Below are 17,798 nucleotides of genomic sequence, written 5' to 3'. Positions count from 1 at the left end.
GACAACCTCGCGAGGCACTTGTATAGATCTCGTCTTTGAGAATCAAGCATTGGTGTACCAAGTCGAACATATATCAGTCTATTTCTCCGACCACAAAGCTTCCTTCATGACTGTCAAGAACTGTTAGTGGAGTCTTTGTTAAAGGAATACGTGTGAAAAATAAAAAAAAATTCTGTGATAGCGCATACATGTGTTGCTCGATTTCTTTGCCTCAATCTATCGAAAAGGTGAAACAGCTTATTTGCTGCGCTCAAATTTCGCATTAGGAAGTAACGTAATCGTCGGTAATTTTTTTGTCTACATGGTTCATTCACAACTGCGAGCGCCGTACAGGAATTGCATCACTTTCGTGTTAGTAAGGCAGACATTAGAATTTAGAAGTTGGTGTAAAGAAGATTTCGTTTATAATGATACCAAGATTAAAGCTATATGAGGCATCTTAAAATACGAGCTTTTATAAACTGACTCCGTGTGACCACGTAAATCTGCGAGGTTATCGTTGCGTACCTTAGGAAAGAGCGAATTTTCTGTTTGGGAAAGTTTCGTAACGTGAAGTTCGAACTACTCAAATTGAAAGCAAGCCGAAAGCAAGCCAGAATTGCCCGAAAGGGTTCCACGACAGTGCTCTAAACGCATCCCCATGCTTGGAGAACGATTCTAAGCAGCATAAAAGATCGCTGCCACCGTGCATAATGCAACTGGATGTCATGCGCAATGTTTTCTGAAGTCAAGCTCGAAATGCTGCAGAAACAACCCGCCATTTCAAACCCTTTTAGCATGATTTTCACCTTACCCCTGGTTCGCTTATTTGCTGCCGAAGCGTCTTTATACCCGCCCTTGGTGGTGCGGCTCTTACGGCGTTCTCCTGCTCAGTACAATGCCACGACCACGCGATATAGGGGCAGCGACTGCTGCATTCTGAAGAAAGCAAAGCGCGAAATGTCGCATAGACAGCCTTATTTTCATGGCGAACCCTTTCCAAGAGAAAAGAAGAAAGGTTCCTCCCTTCCCGGCGATCGTACGAATATTCTTGTGTGTTTCTACTATCGATTTTTTAAGTTTTTGTGACTGCCGCTAACAACGGATAACACAGTATTTCAACAAAAAGAGACCAGTGCGAAGTAGGCGACGAACACGCGTGGTTTCGTACGACATTGCGTGTCACTGACGCTTTATTGTCAACGTCGTCAACTTGAAAGCGGCTGTCTTTTACACAGCAGAGTGACGTAGAAGAATCAAATAAAGAAGCTAATTAAGGTATCGGGAGGAACAAAGTGCAAGCATAAACTGCGGCTTGAAGGCAACAGTTTCGCAGCCTATTGCGCAAGTTCTAATATCGCAAAAAGCGAGTCGGCAGCCAGGAAATAATAATACCAGCAGACTTCCATCGTGAGCAATATCCTAGCTACCTAATATGTAATTAGTATTTATTTATCACGGCCAAATATGCTTTATAAGGACGGCTATTATTGGGAACACCCAGTTCCTATTCTGACATCTGTTGGGGGGGGGGGGGGGGGGGGAGGATTGTGGCATGAAATCCCGCATACCGTTTTTGTGCACGCATGTCCGTTCAACGAATCAAATCTGCCATCTTTCCTCCCAAAAATGAAATGTTCTCATTATATTGTACTGCATGTACGTTTCCGTTTGGATTCGTTCCAGTGCAAATGTCTAACACGTCTTCGCATAATATGAGCGATAAAATGATGCGCCGCAACAGTCCTCACACAGGCACCAAACGGAGACAACGCCACCTGTACTACTTCTCCCTCAAACATGAGTGCATGACGCAATTGTGTAAGGCTGCAACGCTTCGTGGCACGCCTATCACACTTTCGTCACATGAGACAGAATTGTAGCGGCGTCCTCGACGCTCAGATATTTCAGCTATGTCCGAGCGTTGTGGTCGTGCATTCAGACACATGCGCTTCTGGCGTACTAAGCATGCAGACCGGCGGATAGTCCGGTGGTCTGAAACAACCAGCAAGGGAAGGAACGAGCAAGAAACGAAAATGCGAGCTAACAAACATACCTTAACCTCGGCGCTACCCTTGTCGTCGTAGCTAACCCACTGGTCCCTAGAGTAGATGTACGCAGTTGCCGCGTACGGCGCCCATTCTCGTTTCCAATGCATCTGGTTGGCACGTTGACAAGTCTGAAAGAGCACACAAAAAAATTGGGTGGATCCTTTTCAGCTATGGCGCTGTACAACTTGAGGGCGGCTATGCCATCCTCTTGCGCCAAAATATCACTAGACGACCCCTTCTAAAATACAGATTTTTCCAGAAAAAGGAATAGCCTTGTATATTTCTCGTTCTTTTTAACGCGATAGTGTTAAGGAGCTCGTGTCGCAGAAAAGCCGGTGTCGTCGGCGTCGGCGTCCGCGGCGTTGGCCGTGAGCGATAAATCACGGCAGGCACTTCATAAATAAAAAGCAACTTCCAAGATGGGCTGGGTGGGAATCGAACCAGGGTCTCCGGAGTGTGAGACGGAGACGTTAGCACTGAGCCACGAGTTTTTTTTTCTTTGTTACCGACATGGCAACAAGGCTACAAAACAAGACATTTTAACAATACACAACGGTCACGACAAAATCTCTGCCATTGGTTGGCAGTCACAGGGCTAAAAACGCTTGAAATTAGCTAGCTCAGTCATCACACTGAGCCATGTTGGTTTTTCTTTTTGCAAATTATACATTTCCTTAATATGACAAATGCTTTCTACGAAGTATTCTCTAACAGGCCGGGCATTGACATCGGCATGTCTCACGGCCATTCTAGTTTTCCATAAGCTATGTAAAGACACGAGCATGAACATGTCATAGGGTACTTTGTCTTCATTTAGAGTAGGCAAGAAACGGATCCCATATGGTGTAATCGGCAAGTCCTTCTTTAGTGCTCTCTGTAAGATGTCCCAATGGAACACAGCATCCCAGCAGCCAAGAAAAATGTGTTCTACTGTTTCGGTTTTCCGGCATAGTAAACAGTTGACGCTCCAAGGCACGGAAAGGCCTTTTTCATCTAGCCACGGTTTCACAGGTAAAGTATTGGTGTGCAGCTGGAAAAAGAAGGACTTTACCAACGGGCGTACTGGCATTCGTTTTACTCTTTTTAGTACATCCTTTTCAGGTCCAATGCAGAACATCGAGCGATACAATGGCACCGGCAACATTGTGTCTACCAGGTCCTTATATAAGCACTTTCGTGGTACCCTACTTAAGTATTCCATGGAAAACCGAACCTTTAACAGCTGAAAAGCCAAGACTACCTCTTTTAGGAAACCGCGCGCTCTGCCTTGACTGCACCGATGTCACGATACAATAAACTCAGGTATAGCTTCGCTCAGCCTTGTTTGAAACTGAGCCACGAGTTCGATGCTTCAAAGCGGTACAACAGCGCCTCTAGTGAACGCGGTGTTGCCTTAGAAACGAGCTGTTTCTAAGGCTCAGGCGTGCGTCGCTTGCTCAGGCGCACATTTCGTTGTCGCGCCGAACGCGGCGTTGCTCGACGCTCACCGCGTCCGATGCGGGGCGCGTAGTCGCTGCGCCGTAGCCCATTGTCTTACACCCCTTGGCGGGTCGACGGGAACGCTGTCGCGTTCCACTCTTGAAGGCGAAGCTTAAGCGTCCTCTAATTTTTTATGAGTAGACAGTCCGCGCTACAATGTAGCGCTTAGTAATGGCGGTACATATAGCGCGAAAAATCAGGGCGAGAGCTCCACGACTCATGGCACGCACTAATCATTTATGCCTAAACCTTTATGATGCCTACCCGCCGTGGTTGCTCAGTGGCTATGGTGTTAGGCTGCTGAGCACGAGGTCGCGGGATCGAATCCTGGCCACGGCGGCCACATTTCGATGGGGGCGAAATGCGAAAACACCCGTGTACTTAGATTTAGGTGCACGTTAAAGAACCCCAGGTGGTCAAAATTTCCGGAGTCCCCCACTACGGCGTGCCGCATAATCAGAAAGTGGTTTTGGCACGTAAAACCCCATATATTATTATTATTTATGATGCCTTGTGAAAGCCAACACAAATCAACTTAAGCCTGCCCAACTCTTTATTTGTGGTTTATTGATTCAAGTGGCGGCCGCTGATTGCTATTTTTCCCCGAGGGCAGGTGTTATTACTTTGCAGTCACCCTTCCATACCAAAGGCAGTGGAAAGGACACAGTTACACTCAACGGTTACGGTATCATATCTTCAGGCTCAGCATTGCCAGTAATGAAATCCACGTGATATATATTCAAGAAAGTGACAAGATAGAGTCTTTCCAAGTATTCCCTTTTGTCTGCTTCAACTTCCTTCCCTTCTCTCATGCATAACATTAAAGGGCCCCTGAAATGGTTCGGACAAATTTTGTAGACGCGTAGGGTACAGCTTAAGTAGAACATTCGCACCACAATTTAAGTGAAGCGTTACGTATTAATGGAGCTACAAGCGATTAGAAGTTACCCTCCTCCCTAGCCGTGCTTTTCCTCCTCACCTCGTTCGCCGAGCGAGTGGGGCTAAGCTCCGCCTTCACTGGTTCAGCGTCACGAGGCGACGTCACATCGTCCACTTCCGGTTGTGTTGGAGCCGGCCCCCGCCCGCGCGAGACCTCTCCGCTAGCCGCTTGGCCGTCGACCCCAAGCGAGAGTTATCGAAGCAGCGTGCGTTGCGAGCATTATGTCGTAGCGCCGAACGTGTTTTGTATTCCGGTAACCACAGGCAAACTGGTCATTTCGGCAAATGACTGGAGGCATAAACTCAAGCTGATGAAGGAACTTTAGCGTAGACGTACGTGAGCGGCCTGATTGGTCTGCACGGTCCATACACTTGTTGGCACAGCGCTTAACCAGCCAAACAAAGCGCTAATATTGCTCTAACCAAGTGTAAAACATTTTAAACAATTCTAAAAACAACGTGTTGATGATTACACTCCTGCGAAAAATACACACCAGCAGCAAAGAAGAATACACTTCGTTGCTGCTACTGTGTATGGTTGAGCTTTGTGCCACCAGGTGGCTGCACCGTGCAGACCATTCACATTTGCTTTTCTGCTCATCTCATGGCTCCTCCCGTTACGGCACAGTCAAGCGGCCAGACTCCGTCCCCTTGCGCTTGCGTTTGACCTGATACCGGACTCGCGAAACGCTATTGCGTTAGTAATCTTCCGGTGTAAAGTGACGGCCACAAACGCGCAAATCATGGCGCCGATGGGATAGCGGCAGTCCGATGCGCAGCAGCCAGTTCGCTCGTACGCTGCCTTGCAGAGGGACACGATGTCGCAGCTTGACATATTGCCAGTCGCTACGTTTGCAGTCCACAAGGCACCAAAGTCGAATCATAGTGCTCGCGAAAAGACTGAGACCGACTCTGACCGCGGAGCTCTCGTCAAAATGGAGTACGTTGTAACACAAGCAGACGACACTTGCTGTGTGCTGGAAGTGCTTAAGTGTACTGAAAAATTATTCTTGTGCATTCTCTTTATGTTACTTTCTTTTCATAAAAACAAATTAACTAACATTCCAACTATTACAAAGATCATTTGTTTACCATAAAGTTGGAAAATTTATCGATCACGCGGCCTTGTCAGCCAATCGGATAGCTCGCCCCACTGACGTCGTATGGGTGATTTCGGTCATATGGGTAGGGGCGGCTTAAAATTCCGCCGAGCAGTGTGCTGCGATCGGCAGTGATGTGCAACTTTAAAACCTTATAATAAATTACACGCTTTACGCGGGGCACTTAGATGTGTCAATTAATGATCAGAAGGACCTACTCTAACGACTCAGTACGTTTGTAGAAAATCGTCAAAAGCGTTTCAGGGTCCCTTTAGAGCTTGTATTTCTGTCTCTACTTCTCTCTCCCACGCCCTGGTGTTTTCCCTTCACTCTCTGCTATGGCGACGCATGGATTACACATTTGTTTTCTCCGGAGCTTCATCGGCATGCTGGTAGCCTAAGATTGCTCGGGTGGGCGGCGTTAGTTGTTGCGAGATGGTCGTAGATCACGTACACGCGTGCACTTTCCTCTCAGAAATCTTGGACAAAAAACTGTAGTCGGTCGCACTGATGCGAATGTGGCATCGGGTGGAAGACGCAGCCTGCTCTCGTAACTTAAAAAGTATGCGGGTATCACTCACTGTGGGAGTCGATGTAAACGAACATTTGTATGCTCCTTGCTTTGATTAACGATAATTAGCGGTGATGTTGGAGGCGAATGTGTGATTTTGTCAGCGCTTAGTGCAGTATGAGAGCAGTGAGTTGATGTTGAACGTTGCCTTGTGCGCACCACTGCTATTTGTTCGCGTAGTCGACAGAACACGGAGGGAGGCGTGTTTGCTTGAGACGTTGTTGTGCGTCAAAATTTCATAATCTCTGAGATGGTTGAGCATTATCATTGCGTCACATCACACATATATCGCATCATGGCAGAAGTGCACAGACGAACACTTCCTCGACAACTGTTAGTCAGCAAGGGGACTGCTCTTGTGCGTTCGGCTGCTGGAAAGGCGCGTTCAGACCTTTGAGATACGAACGGGGCAGCGCTTCGTGCTCCACCACCACGGCTATCAGCAGAGACGCCAGCTTTAAGCGCTTCCTTCAGGCTATGGACGTTTGTAATGTTTGCACTATCACAGACCAGCACGAGACCTCCACAGCACAGCACCTGCATTTTTCTGCCATAGGCAAGCAAGCACGGCACGTGCCATATACAAAAACTGTGAAACGCTGCCGCGGCGGCACCGGCCGGCAAGGATGGATGGATGGATGGATGGATGGATGGATGGATGGATGGATGGATGGATGGACGGACGGACGGACGGACGGACGGATGGATGAATGGATGGATGGATGGATGGATGGATGGATGGATGGATGGATGGATGGATGGATGGATGGATGGATGTTATGAGCGTCCCATTTAGAACGGGGCAGTGCGTTGCGCCACCAAGCTCTTGCTATTATACTGTCTAATGTCCTACCTAGGTTAAGAAAGAAAAAAAACCACTATGAACTCCCACAACCAAATTTTCTGACCCCCTATTGCAAACTTTGCTTTTGTACGTCTCCATTTTTTGTCATTACCCTGCTTTTCTTCCACCAATCATCCCATTGCGTCTTACTAATCTCTGTTGCAGACATGTTTATTTTCCACTGCTCTCGCTGAACCCAAGGGCTTTGGTTTTGGCGGAGACGAGCGCCATCTGGTGGCGATGCAAGAAAGCCAGCAGCGCCCGGAAAGTCATAAGAAGAGGCAGAGAAAGCTTCACTTTAATACCTGGCAGTCTCCGCGACCACGACTTCTTGAATTGCCGCCTGGGTTAGGTGTGGTGATGTTGGCCCGGACCTAATAGTCTTCAGAACAAGAGTTGTAGGAAGGGGAATCCCAGTATGGGTTTGCTCATCGCAGCTGCTGTACTTGTGAAGGCGGCCAAGTAAAAGCGAAAGGGCTGGTGTGCCGCGCGTTTCCTATAGCTAGTGGAGTGAAGCCCAAGGTGTCACTTGGTGAGCTGGCGCCTCCATTGGATCGATCGATGGCGAGCGTGGCGACAGCGTACTCCGGCTGCTTAGAACTGCTGGGAGTGCAAGACACGCAACGGCAAAGGCTACACACGCCCGGGCGGCTATAGCGTGGCAGTCTGCAAAGCCCATTTACCGAGGCCCTGTCGGGCACAGCTGCAGGCGCAAGACAGCACCCCTCACCAACCTCGTTCGGGAAAAAGTGCTGATCGTATTCGCCGCAAGCACAAGAGAGCCGGCGAAAAGCATCTATCAGAGCTGCACTCTCTTCGACTCAAGAGCGGTGCACTTTGCGTCCGTACTCATCAAACGCCTTATATAGCGCCGCGGCGAAGTCTCTCCGCAACCTACCTCATAGGGCGAATGGGCCTGTACGTATATCTATAGCTGTAGTACCGCTACCGATGTGTTGGTTAATGGGCTCTATCCTCTACAGAATTTCGCGATGAAACAATACACTCACCGCAGCAAATATACGCGGACGAGCGCATTATTCCTTTACTAAAGCGATTAGAATTCTTGAAGGGTTCGGCAATTCGCCTAAATTGAGATTCATCGTCTGTGGTTTCTGAACATATTTATTCAATACGAAAGCTTTATGCGGCTCATGAGGTGGAAAATGCGGCGCAGTCGGCAATGGTGTTACAAAAAAAACATAGTTCTGTTACGCGGTACCTAAAAAAACATTTTCCAGTGTTTCTACCATTCATACACCGGCCACGGCGTCCGAGATTTGCGCGCGCCGATTCCTTGAAACGCATCCATATGGCGTTCGGCTCCGCCGTACCGCTGCCCAGGTAAGAGGCCGGGTTTCTACCAGAAAGCAGAAACAACGCTGCACACGACGCTGCTCGAGCATGCACCAACCGGGAGAGTCACTTGCTTCGCCCATCTCTCTCTGGCCAACAAATCCCCGAATAAGCCCAAACAAAACTACGGCCCCAAGAAGCAGGACTCGACCAAGAAATAACAGCTCCCCAATACGAAAAAATTACGACTTCAGGAGAAATCATCGACTACTACCGAAATGCTCGCTATACATGCCCTACTACTGACAAATCACTAAGCAAACACCAAGCAACTACAAACAAGCACCTACAAACAAACAAACAAACTCAACAAACTTCTACAAACAAGCACTTTCCCAACGTCACTACTCATGTACCGAATACATCAAGCAGCCTACTCATCACACTATACGACATGAAATACACAACGCGCAGACCTCCATCACATTATATGCTGGCTAACACATCACATTATATGCTGGCGCTGGCTAACACTCCCTGGGTTCTACTAGGATACCTAAATACTCAAAAAAGTGGATGGGAAAACGGCGCCGCGGTAGCTCAATTGGTGGAGCATCGCACGCGAAATGCGAAGATTGTGGGTTTGGTACCCACCTGCGGCAAGTTGTTTTTTCATCCACTTGAATTACCCTTAACTTATCGTTTCTTTATTTCATTTATTAAGCACAAGTAATTTCCCCTATGTTGTCCTTGGTGTCAGTGTTTGTTGGTTTCTTATGATATGACTAATAAAAATCGAGCCCCTCGGTAAACCCCCTTTCCTCTCGTTTATTACACAACGAGGGTCTCGACGCCGGCAACATTCATGCCTTCAGGTAGCATATGTGGGTTTATTGACCAGTTGCCTTCACCCAAAAAGTTCACGTTCTCGTGACGCCTGCGGCAAGAAGGACGTTCCACGTCCGCCGACAAGGTCTGTGAGTGGTGGCGCTGGCTAACACTCCCAGGGTTCTACTAGGACACATAAATACCCAAGAAAGTGGATGGGAAAACGGCGCCGCGGTAGCTGAATTGGTAGAGCATCGCTCGCGAAATGCGAAGGTTATGGGTTCGGTTCCCACCTGCGGCAAGTTGTTTTTTCATCCACTTTAATTACCCCTAACTTATCGTTTCTTTATTTCATTTGTTAAGCACAAGTAATTTCCCCTATGTTGTCCTTGGTGTCAGTGTTTGTTGGCTTGTTATGTTATTCTTAAGGGAGTGGCACACGCGGTTCTGGAAAGTAATAAATGACCAGATTATAACTCCCATCACTCACTATTAACCTGGGAGTCCGATCCCTCCTCTCTTTCGTAGATTCTTCTGCAAATCCGAGAGGGCTCTGTTTGTAAATATATTACAATGTGGAAAAAGAAACAGGAACAGTGCTGTCACGTATAAATTGTATCTAGTTGTGGTGACGTCAGGAAAATATAGATTGTAATTCTATAGCACATCAAGTGTACCCATGTATTCTGAACCTGCTTAAGCTAGCGGAAATTGGCGGTACGCGGGAAAGTGAAACGTGTGTACACATGATAACGAGGATCTCGGATCCAGCAACATTGATGCCTTCAGGGAGCATGTGTGGGTTTATTGACCGTCTGTCTTCACCCAAAAATATCATGTTCTCGTGATGCCTGCGGCAGAAAGGATGTTATACATCCGCCGCCAAGGTCTGTGAGTGGTAGCGCTGGCTAACACTCCCAGGGTTCTACTAGGAAACATAAATACCCAAGAAAGTGGATGGGGAAACGGCGCCGCGGTAGCTCAAATGGTAGAGCATCGCACGCGAAATGCGAAGGTTGTGGTATCGTTCCCCACCTGCGGCAAGTTGTTTTTTCATCCATTTTTCATTTCCATTAATTTACGGTTCCTTTATTTCATTTATTAAGCACAAGTAATTTCCCCTATGTTGTCCTTGGTGTCAGTGTTTGTTTGCTTCTTGTGATATGACTAATCAAAATCGGCCCGCTCGGTTAACCCTTTTCTTCACGTGTGCACACCATGCTAATACATCTCTCCTTGTATAACTATAAATAACGTTGTCGCCCTCTGCTATGTTTAGTGCATTGCAAATGTCATTGCTGTTCTTTTGAGTGTTTTTTGTATTAGACTAAGTGTACAAGATTATTTAACAAGTGAGAATACACGTCAATAAACTTCTCTTTGTGTATGATTTATCCTTATTAGCAAGGAGGTACTCAGCACAGTATGTATTTTCCAGCCATATGCGGTATGTTTCTCATGCTGTACAGCAACCATTACGGGTTACTAGGTGCTTGCAGTCCCTTCTTGGTTCCTTCTTCTAGTCGGGCAGTACAGAACTGATCTGTCACGCCGCGCATGGGCAACCACGCTGTCGTGGTGGGTTCGCGTTCTCATCCGTGTCTGTCCGCTGCCGGCTGCTTGCTCTGCGATTTGGGCTCCGCCTGTTACAGTGTGATCAGTGTCCTGCGCGTGAACTCGCCTGCTACTTCCTTGGCACAAAAATTCGTTACATGTTGCTGGGCGGGCACTTAAATCGTGGACCGCAAGTATTAACAAGATTTAGTGATATTACCAAATTCTATCAAAATCGGAGGCGAGTATTACCACCGCCTCGCACTAAACTGAACAGAGCTGGGTCCGTTACTTGGAGGCGACCACAAACAGAAACTTATACGAGTCCCGTGCAGCTGAAAACTTTCTACCCCGATAATATACGAGAGCGATATGTGCAAGCTATGCAAGTCTGTTAGAGCCACCCTTCAACACATGTTGTGGGGATGTGAAATATACCAAAATAAAATGGCAGTCTCCCCAGAAAATCTACGGGCGCGGTGGTCGGCCGTGCTGCTCAGCTCAGAACTCCAAGACCAACTTTGGGCCGTCCAGCGAGCCAAGGAAGCCGCACGGGAGCAGCAGCTCCCAGTGGCCATCTAGGCGGCCCCAGGCCCGGGCCTCCCAATCGCCGGATTCCAAATAAAGTTATCACACACACACACAAGTGTTAAACGCACCTGCATTTTACTCTACGGGCGCGGCATTTTATCGCCACATACAACAGCTATGCCCTGGTGTAGACTTTCTCGAAAACCATGTTGTAGATACTATGTCAGCCTTACTGCTTCCTCTAGTTCCCCCAGAGGGCCACGCGCGCTCCAATGATGTGTCGCGGGATGCGATAACGGCATCATTTCCGCCTGGCCACCTACGCGACTTCATGAGGCGTCTGGGGTGGCAAGTGCTCCCAACTCGTGACAAGCTATAGAGGGGTGGGGCGTAGTCCCATCTTCGCTGTTTTCCAATTGCCCCCAGCAGGAATCAAACAAACATGAGCTGCTGCAATGCGTCGTTGCTAGCGTGTTTTGGAGGGCCATGCATGCTGGTTTCTGGGGCCTTAGAGTTAACCACTTTATTAAATCTGGTCGTTGCTCACGCGGCCGCTTCGCGTGACCTTTAATTGCTGCGGGGGCCTTTTCTCGATGGAGTAACCGGTGCAAGGCAGTGGCCGCGGGACATCATCGCGCGGCAACGAAGCGAGTGAGGCTGGCTATGTAATTGATGTTGATGCTGTGGGTACACAATTAGGGCTTTTCGTGCGATCTCTGCAAAGCTCGTATCATTTGCAGAATCACTGCGCGATCTGGCTGCTCTAACAATGATAAAAATTCCCAGTCAGCACAATCATCGGTAGCTGACGCGCGTTCCGTTGAGCTCGCCTCAGCGCTATGAGGGTGAGTGGCCGGGCAGGTGTTGGTGGACAGCGCCGGCCGAAGGACAGCGGTCGCCGGTAGGGAAAACACTGCCTTGGCAAAGACCGTAAAATGTCAACGCGCGCGGAGTGTGGTCCGGCCGTGTCCACATGTTAGTGGAGCAAAACAAGCAACACATTTATAATTATAACTATTAGTGCTATTAGATTTCCGAACCCGAATAGGTTTGGCCGCCGACAGGCCAAAGGAACAGTGAAAATGTTCAAAAATACGAGTTTGAATTCTGAAACATGTGTAACACTTGGAATGGCTGCGCTGGAACGTAGCACTTATGCTAGCGTTCGAGCGTGGCCACGCTCATGGAAGCAGAGTAGATTTCGCGAACCTGCACCAGAAGAAAAGAAGATATTTAGCAGCAGGAGAAATGCGACGCAGCGCCACCGCAATCCACAGAATGTAAGCCTTCAGACTCCACAAAGCTCCACAAATTCATCGCCGCGTCCGTGCAATCAGGAGAATTCGTCGAAATTCGGGAGTCTCCCGGACGAATCGGAAGATTCGGCCAGTATGCATCTGCAGGGTTAGTACAGGTCGATGGCTATACATATACACAGCAATGCGATAACGTCCGCTGTCCTGTGTTTAGCCGTGTCGACTGTGGTACATTATGCAATTGCTAAACTGTTCGCGGATGAATGTACAAAGTACGCACACAGTCTTAGCGGGGTTTTAAGCGGGCGTCTCATTGGGAAAGGTGGGGCAGCGCTGACTTGTTCGGAAAAGCAATGGTTGGGGGCGTGAGGTTCGTACGTCTTATCATTCGGGAGCTGGGGAATAGGTTCCCGTTTTTACGCTACATAATGTCTTTTTTCACGTATACAGTGTGTCATTTGAAGTTCAGCTGAACGATAAGTGAACTGGTTGTAAGCATGGGGAGCATGAGGTGAAATATCCTTGGTTATTTTAGGGAGATGACAGAGAATACATGAATCTGTCAGCGCCACTTTCTTATGAGTACGTCTATTCCGTAAAAAGAAAAGGCGAAATTGTTAAATGTTAAATCTTAAACAGAAGGCAGGGAGGTTAACCAGAATAACGTCCGGTTGGCTACCCTACACCGGGGGAATCGGAACGAGTGAAACAAAGATGACAGGGACAGAGAGGAGGGAAGGAAAGAGCGAAATTAACGGTGAGTTCGTTGACGCGTGTGGTCTAATAGAAATTGCATTAACAGTCCCAGACGTTCACACAAGCCCGTCGTCCTCAAGAAGCACAAAAGCTCCTTCACCTCTTTATGGGCCGGCGAAGATCCTCAGTGTGTTCCTGAATGATTACTGAGTGTGAAATCCCTGGAAACCCTCAGGATATTCTATAAATGCAAGGCCGTTTGAAAACCGCGTGACGACTATCCACTGAGCTTTGACATCTAAACCTGTATATCTGTATGTACGTATGTGATGCCGAGCTCTAGCAACAAAGAAAAAAAATATGCTGAGGCATGTCGGGCGATGAAAACCTAAGACCCCTAGAAAAACCACTTCAACGGTAAAAATAAATTAATAATATTTTTGAGAAACCGACACCGGTTGATGAGCTTAGCATTCTGTTGAAGGTGGTTATGTGGGGCACTGCGCTGCACTGCGTCTCATGAATGGCGCTACCTTTACCACCATGACTTTCCTTTACGCGGGAGCCAACCGATACATGTAGCGCCACTTCTGCAAGGATCAGTTCGGAATCTAGAGCAGCGTATTATACGACAGCGTCTGCGTTTAACAGAGGAGAGCATTAAGTCACGCAGCCAGCCTAGCATGGAGGAAGCAAAAAAGAGGAGGGCGCATACCGCAGCGCGATTGAAGTCAAACCTGGTGGAACAGTGGTGGCCCAACACGCGATCGCACGTCAAAGTACGCGGTTGGTTCTAGTGTTCTCGCTCTGCAAGCAGAGCCACAGCATGGCTGCCGATCAAACGCGCACCGAACAAAAACTACTGGCATGGCTACTGGGAACCAAACGTCTCAGCAAATCTCGATTCTTGCTCCGTGATCTCGACGCAAGAGGTTACGGGTTGGGCCACCACTGCGCCTTCACGGAGCATTCGCTTGTCAAGGCTGGCTGCATAAGGCAATGCTCCCTCCTTTACTTTTCCTTCCTGCATGCAGCCTCGGCAAGCGAACTCTCCGTAAAGGCACTCGCCTCGCTTTCTCCCTCGCAGTATCGGTCCAGCAAGTGACCTCTGAGAGGCAGCGCATTGGCCGAAAACAAACAATGCGCAATCATTTGGCTGCGCTGCCGTAGCTCTGCTTACAGACCGGGAGCAGTAAAACCTGTTGAGCACTCTGACGTGACGATTGCGCGTTGGAGTAATACATTATGACTTCAATCGTGCCGCGGTGGTACTGCATTACAGTGCGATTACTGTGTTAGACTACACTATCTTCGGGGATCAGCCCACGAAAAACGGTTAGACACTCGCAGGAAATCACCGGTTAGTTCTCAAAGAAGGCCAAACGCTTTAAAATTCGCAGATGTATGCCATTCTGAATGACTCATGCATCAAGGACAGCGAAGCTGTAGGAAGGGACTTCTCACACCTTTAGGAAGTCCTGTTAGCGATTCCAACTAAATTCTCGCCTTCTAGCGGCCGTCCTGAGAACCAGCCGAACTAGGATGAGCCGCAGGTTCTCATATTACTGCATGCGCCTGCAACGTTGCCTCGTAGTTCTCAGATCGTGGTGATGCTGCCATGCACAAAACAGAAAAAGAAAGAAAAAGACGGATGTCGAAATAATTTTATGGTATGCCATTATGGGCGTGTTATCGCGGTGGAAAGACAGAAATTTATCATTTCATCGTTTCCCAAATGTTGCAGACTACGCGCAATGGAGAACGACATGGATAAGAAGCTTGCGCTTTGGGAAAAAGGCGACAGACGCTATGGTCGTTTGTTCGAAACGCTGCACTCGCGACGACTTCTTTATTCCCGGCGAGTAGACCATTGCTTTCTTTTTATATGTCTTAAATATTTTGCTGGCGTTTCCGATCGCGGAGTGTACTTTGTTTAGGCATGTGCTTTAATAAATTAGTGATACACGCTTTAGCTTCATTTCCTTTGGTTAGTTTAGTCTACTGCCCCAACATTTTTGTAACTAATGTATTAAGCAGCAGGAATATTCTTCCTAATGTGTTTTTGTCCACAGGCGAGGATAGCAGGAACGATAACTATAGCTAATCATTTCCACGTTAGCAGAACGATCACGACGCCACTGTTCCCACTAGGAATCTTTGTAGAAAATTATGAATTTCGCGAATGTAATGAGCCCCTACAAAAATTACTACAATGTACCCCGGAGATGCTCAGTGGCCCTCCGTTGCTGAACACGAGGTCGCGGGTTCGAATCCCGGCTGCGGCGGCCACACTTTCGGGGGGTCGGAAATGCAAGAACGTAAGTGTACTGTGATTTACGTGCACGTTAAAGAACCCCGAATTACCAAACTTAGTCGGGAGCGTTCCACAACGGCGTCTCTAATATCCCCAATGTTGCTCGGAGCGACAAATCCACGACTCAATTGTTCACTTCGCTGCAGTTTCCTCCGAGCACTACACAAGATTCTAGTGGAGGAGTATTAAAAGCCGGGTATAGAATGTTTTTAATTGCCACAGAGGCAGAAGTCGCTCTCACCTCGACGTAGTTCATGTAGCCGTCCGTCTTAGTGAAGCTTGCGGCGTTTCCGAGCGGGTGGTTCTTCTTCAACTTGGCACTGACGCCATTGTAGGCAGGGTTGTCTAGCGTGAAGCTGCGGCCGTGTACGGCGAGGCCCGGTATGATCTTGTACTTGCGCACGCCGGAATCGATCCATTTTCCAAGGCAGGTTTCCTAAATTTACAACAGAAACGACCGTTGATATGATAGGTACGCTTAGTCAGATCCTAGTTGGGCTAATAACTACAACTAAAAGAATGGAGACAAGCCAAATGGCAACAGCGTTTTTGGAAATGTTTGCATGCCGCTGGTTTTCCTACAGTCATGGGGTTGGTTTTACAACCAACTTCTAAGCAACAAAATTGAGTACAATTGGATGTTATTTACCCCATTTATTGATTAGTATTCCTCGTGACGACTAAGAAACTAGCGTCCATAAGCGACCACCGGATAAAGTGATCCGTACTTCGAACGCCGTGACTGGCGGTGTCGCAGCAAATTCGCTCGCAACTGAGAATGCAAGCGACAGCCGCCTCGTCTTGACGCTCCTGGTGTTCGCTTGGTCGTTTCAGGGTACTGATAGCACGGGTCCGAATTCGTAAACAGCGCTTCCGCCAGGATTGCTCGTAAGAGAAAACTCGCGCCAATCCTGATGCTTGACATGCGGCCGGCCAGTGGCAGAAAGCACGCCCCCGAACAAGAACTTTTGTGAATGTGCACCTGAAGACAAAGGGGGGGGGGGGGGGGGGAGGGTCCACGTGCGAATTTTCATTCAATGCCGAATTTCGGATGCGAATGGGAGGGAGACAAGAAAATATTAATAGCATAAAGCGATAATTTCATAAAAATGGAATGCTGGGAATATATGTATGTAAAATGCGAAATTTATTCAAAGATTCATCATTTATTTATGCAGATACATAGAACTTCAAGGTGTTGTGGGCACTCCCGAGTTTTGCTCTCAGTTCTGGCTGAGTACAAAATGAGAGACGCCACTCATTCTACCACTTACGGATTCAACTGTGGTAGGACCATTGTTATCCGTGTAGAAATATAATCCGCTGGTTATCTTCGTCGTGGACAGATCATCCAGCCTGTAGTCGAACGTCATAAGGAACAGGTAGTCGAGGTGCCTGCAGGAAGGTAACATGCTTTATAGATGCTTTCTAGATGCTGTAAGGAACAGAATACTGAGCCTAGCATAAATCTCGAAAGTTCCCGAAGCAATTAAAACTTTTATCGTTTGTCATTTAATTCTGTTTCAGCTCCACTATTCGTTACTGTGCTGCGCCAGAGGTTACGATTTGTCACAGCGACGTATTTCCTCAGTTATATCACGTGTATGTACCTCATGAGATGTTCCGCCCAATATTCGCACTTCCATTGTCGAGACGTTCCCCGAACCTTCAAGGGAAGTGACCCTGAAGCACTTCTTATCGAAGTCTATAAAAGCATTTGACCAGAAACTAGACTATTTCAGAAATAATTCGCTGCTCAAACTACTTCAACGCTATCAGCAGAAGCGCAGTTATTGGCGATCAAAGATCCTCTTTTATCCCCCTCGCGGTGCTGCCACTCCTTCTTCAATGCCTTGCGCTGCGAAGGCTGCGGCGTAGCGGGGTGCGTCCACAACGTCCCCCTTACTGAACGTCACTGGCGCGCGGCCCAAATTCGGTTTTGAATTTTGGCGCCTGCGACGCGCCAAACGAACCACAACACTCCGGCACGGCACTCCGGCAACAACGCCACCGTTCAGGGTAGTGACAGCGTTCGAACGGCCCCGCGACGCCCGGCGCCCATTGTGATGCACGAGTGCGGCGGCAGGCAGTGGCGGCGGTTGCTTCGTGGTCGGATTGCGACGCGGAATTCGTGGCCAGGACAGCGCGAACACGTCGAATAGCAACAATTTGGTTGGACTTGTGAGTTCAAGCAAAAGAAAATGACCGGCCGTTGTACAAAAAGGACTCGGAGTGCTCCGCTTTCCGCGAGACCCGAAGCACCGCAAATGCATAGGGACAAGGAATGCCATGAGGAAATTTTAGCTGGAGCTGAAGTACAACCTTAGTTGAATTCTTCTGAATTTAGCGATCGCTTTCGC

General features: G+C 48.2%; 2 protein-coding genes across 3 annotated transcripts in view; one reads left to right on the top strand and one right to left on the bottom strand.

The window, feature by feature from the left end:
- LOC142572403 (sulfotransferase ssu-1-like) overlaps positions 1-17,798 on the top strand; it is a 179,825-nt gene that overhangs the window by 53,044 nt on the left and 108,983 nt on the right. The gene's annotated exons all lie outside the window — the stretch shown is intronic.
- The window catches only part of LOC142572402 (endochitinase-like), a 42,737-nt gene that overhangs the window by 4,614 nt on the left and 20,325 nt on the right, over positions 1-17,798 (bottom strand). The window contains exons 6-8 of the mRNA XM_075681494.1: positions 16,713-16,833; positions 15,680-15,874; positions 2,036-2,158 (exon numbers count right to left, since the gene is read on the bottom strand). Coding sequence (XP_075537609.1) covers positions 2,036-2,158; positions 15,680-15,874; positions 16,713-16,833 — 439 coding nt within the window. The remainder of the gene's footprint in view (positions 1-2,035; positions 2,159-15,679; positions 15,875-16,712; positions 16,834-17,798) is intronic.

The sequence above is a fragment of the Dermacentor variabilis genome, chromosome 2 (genome assembly GCF_050947875.1).
Source record: "Dermacentor variabilis isolate Ectoservices chromosome 2, ASM5094787v1, whole genome shotgun sequence".
In the NCBI taxonomy this organism is placed as follows: Eukaryota; Metazoa; Arthropoda; class Arachnida; order Ixodida; family Ixodidae; genus Dermacentor; species Dermacentor variabilis.
This window is presented reverse-complemented; position numbering and strand designations above follow the sequence as displayed.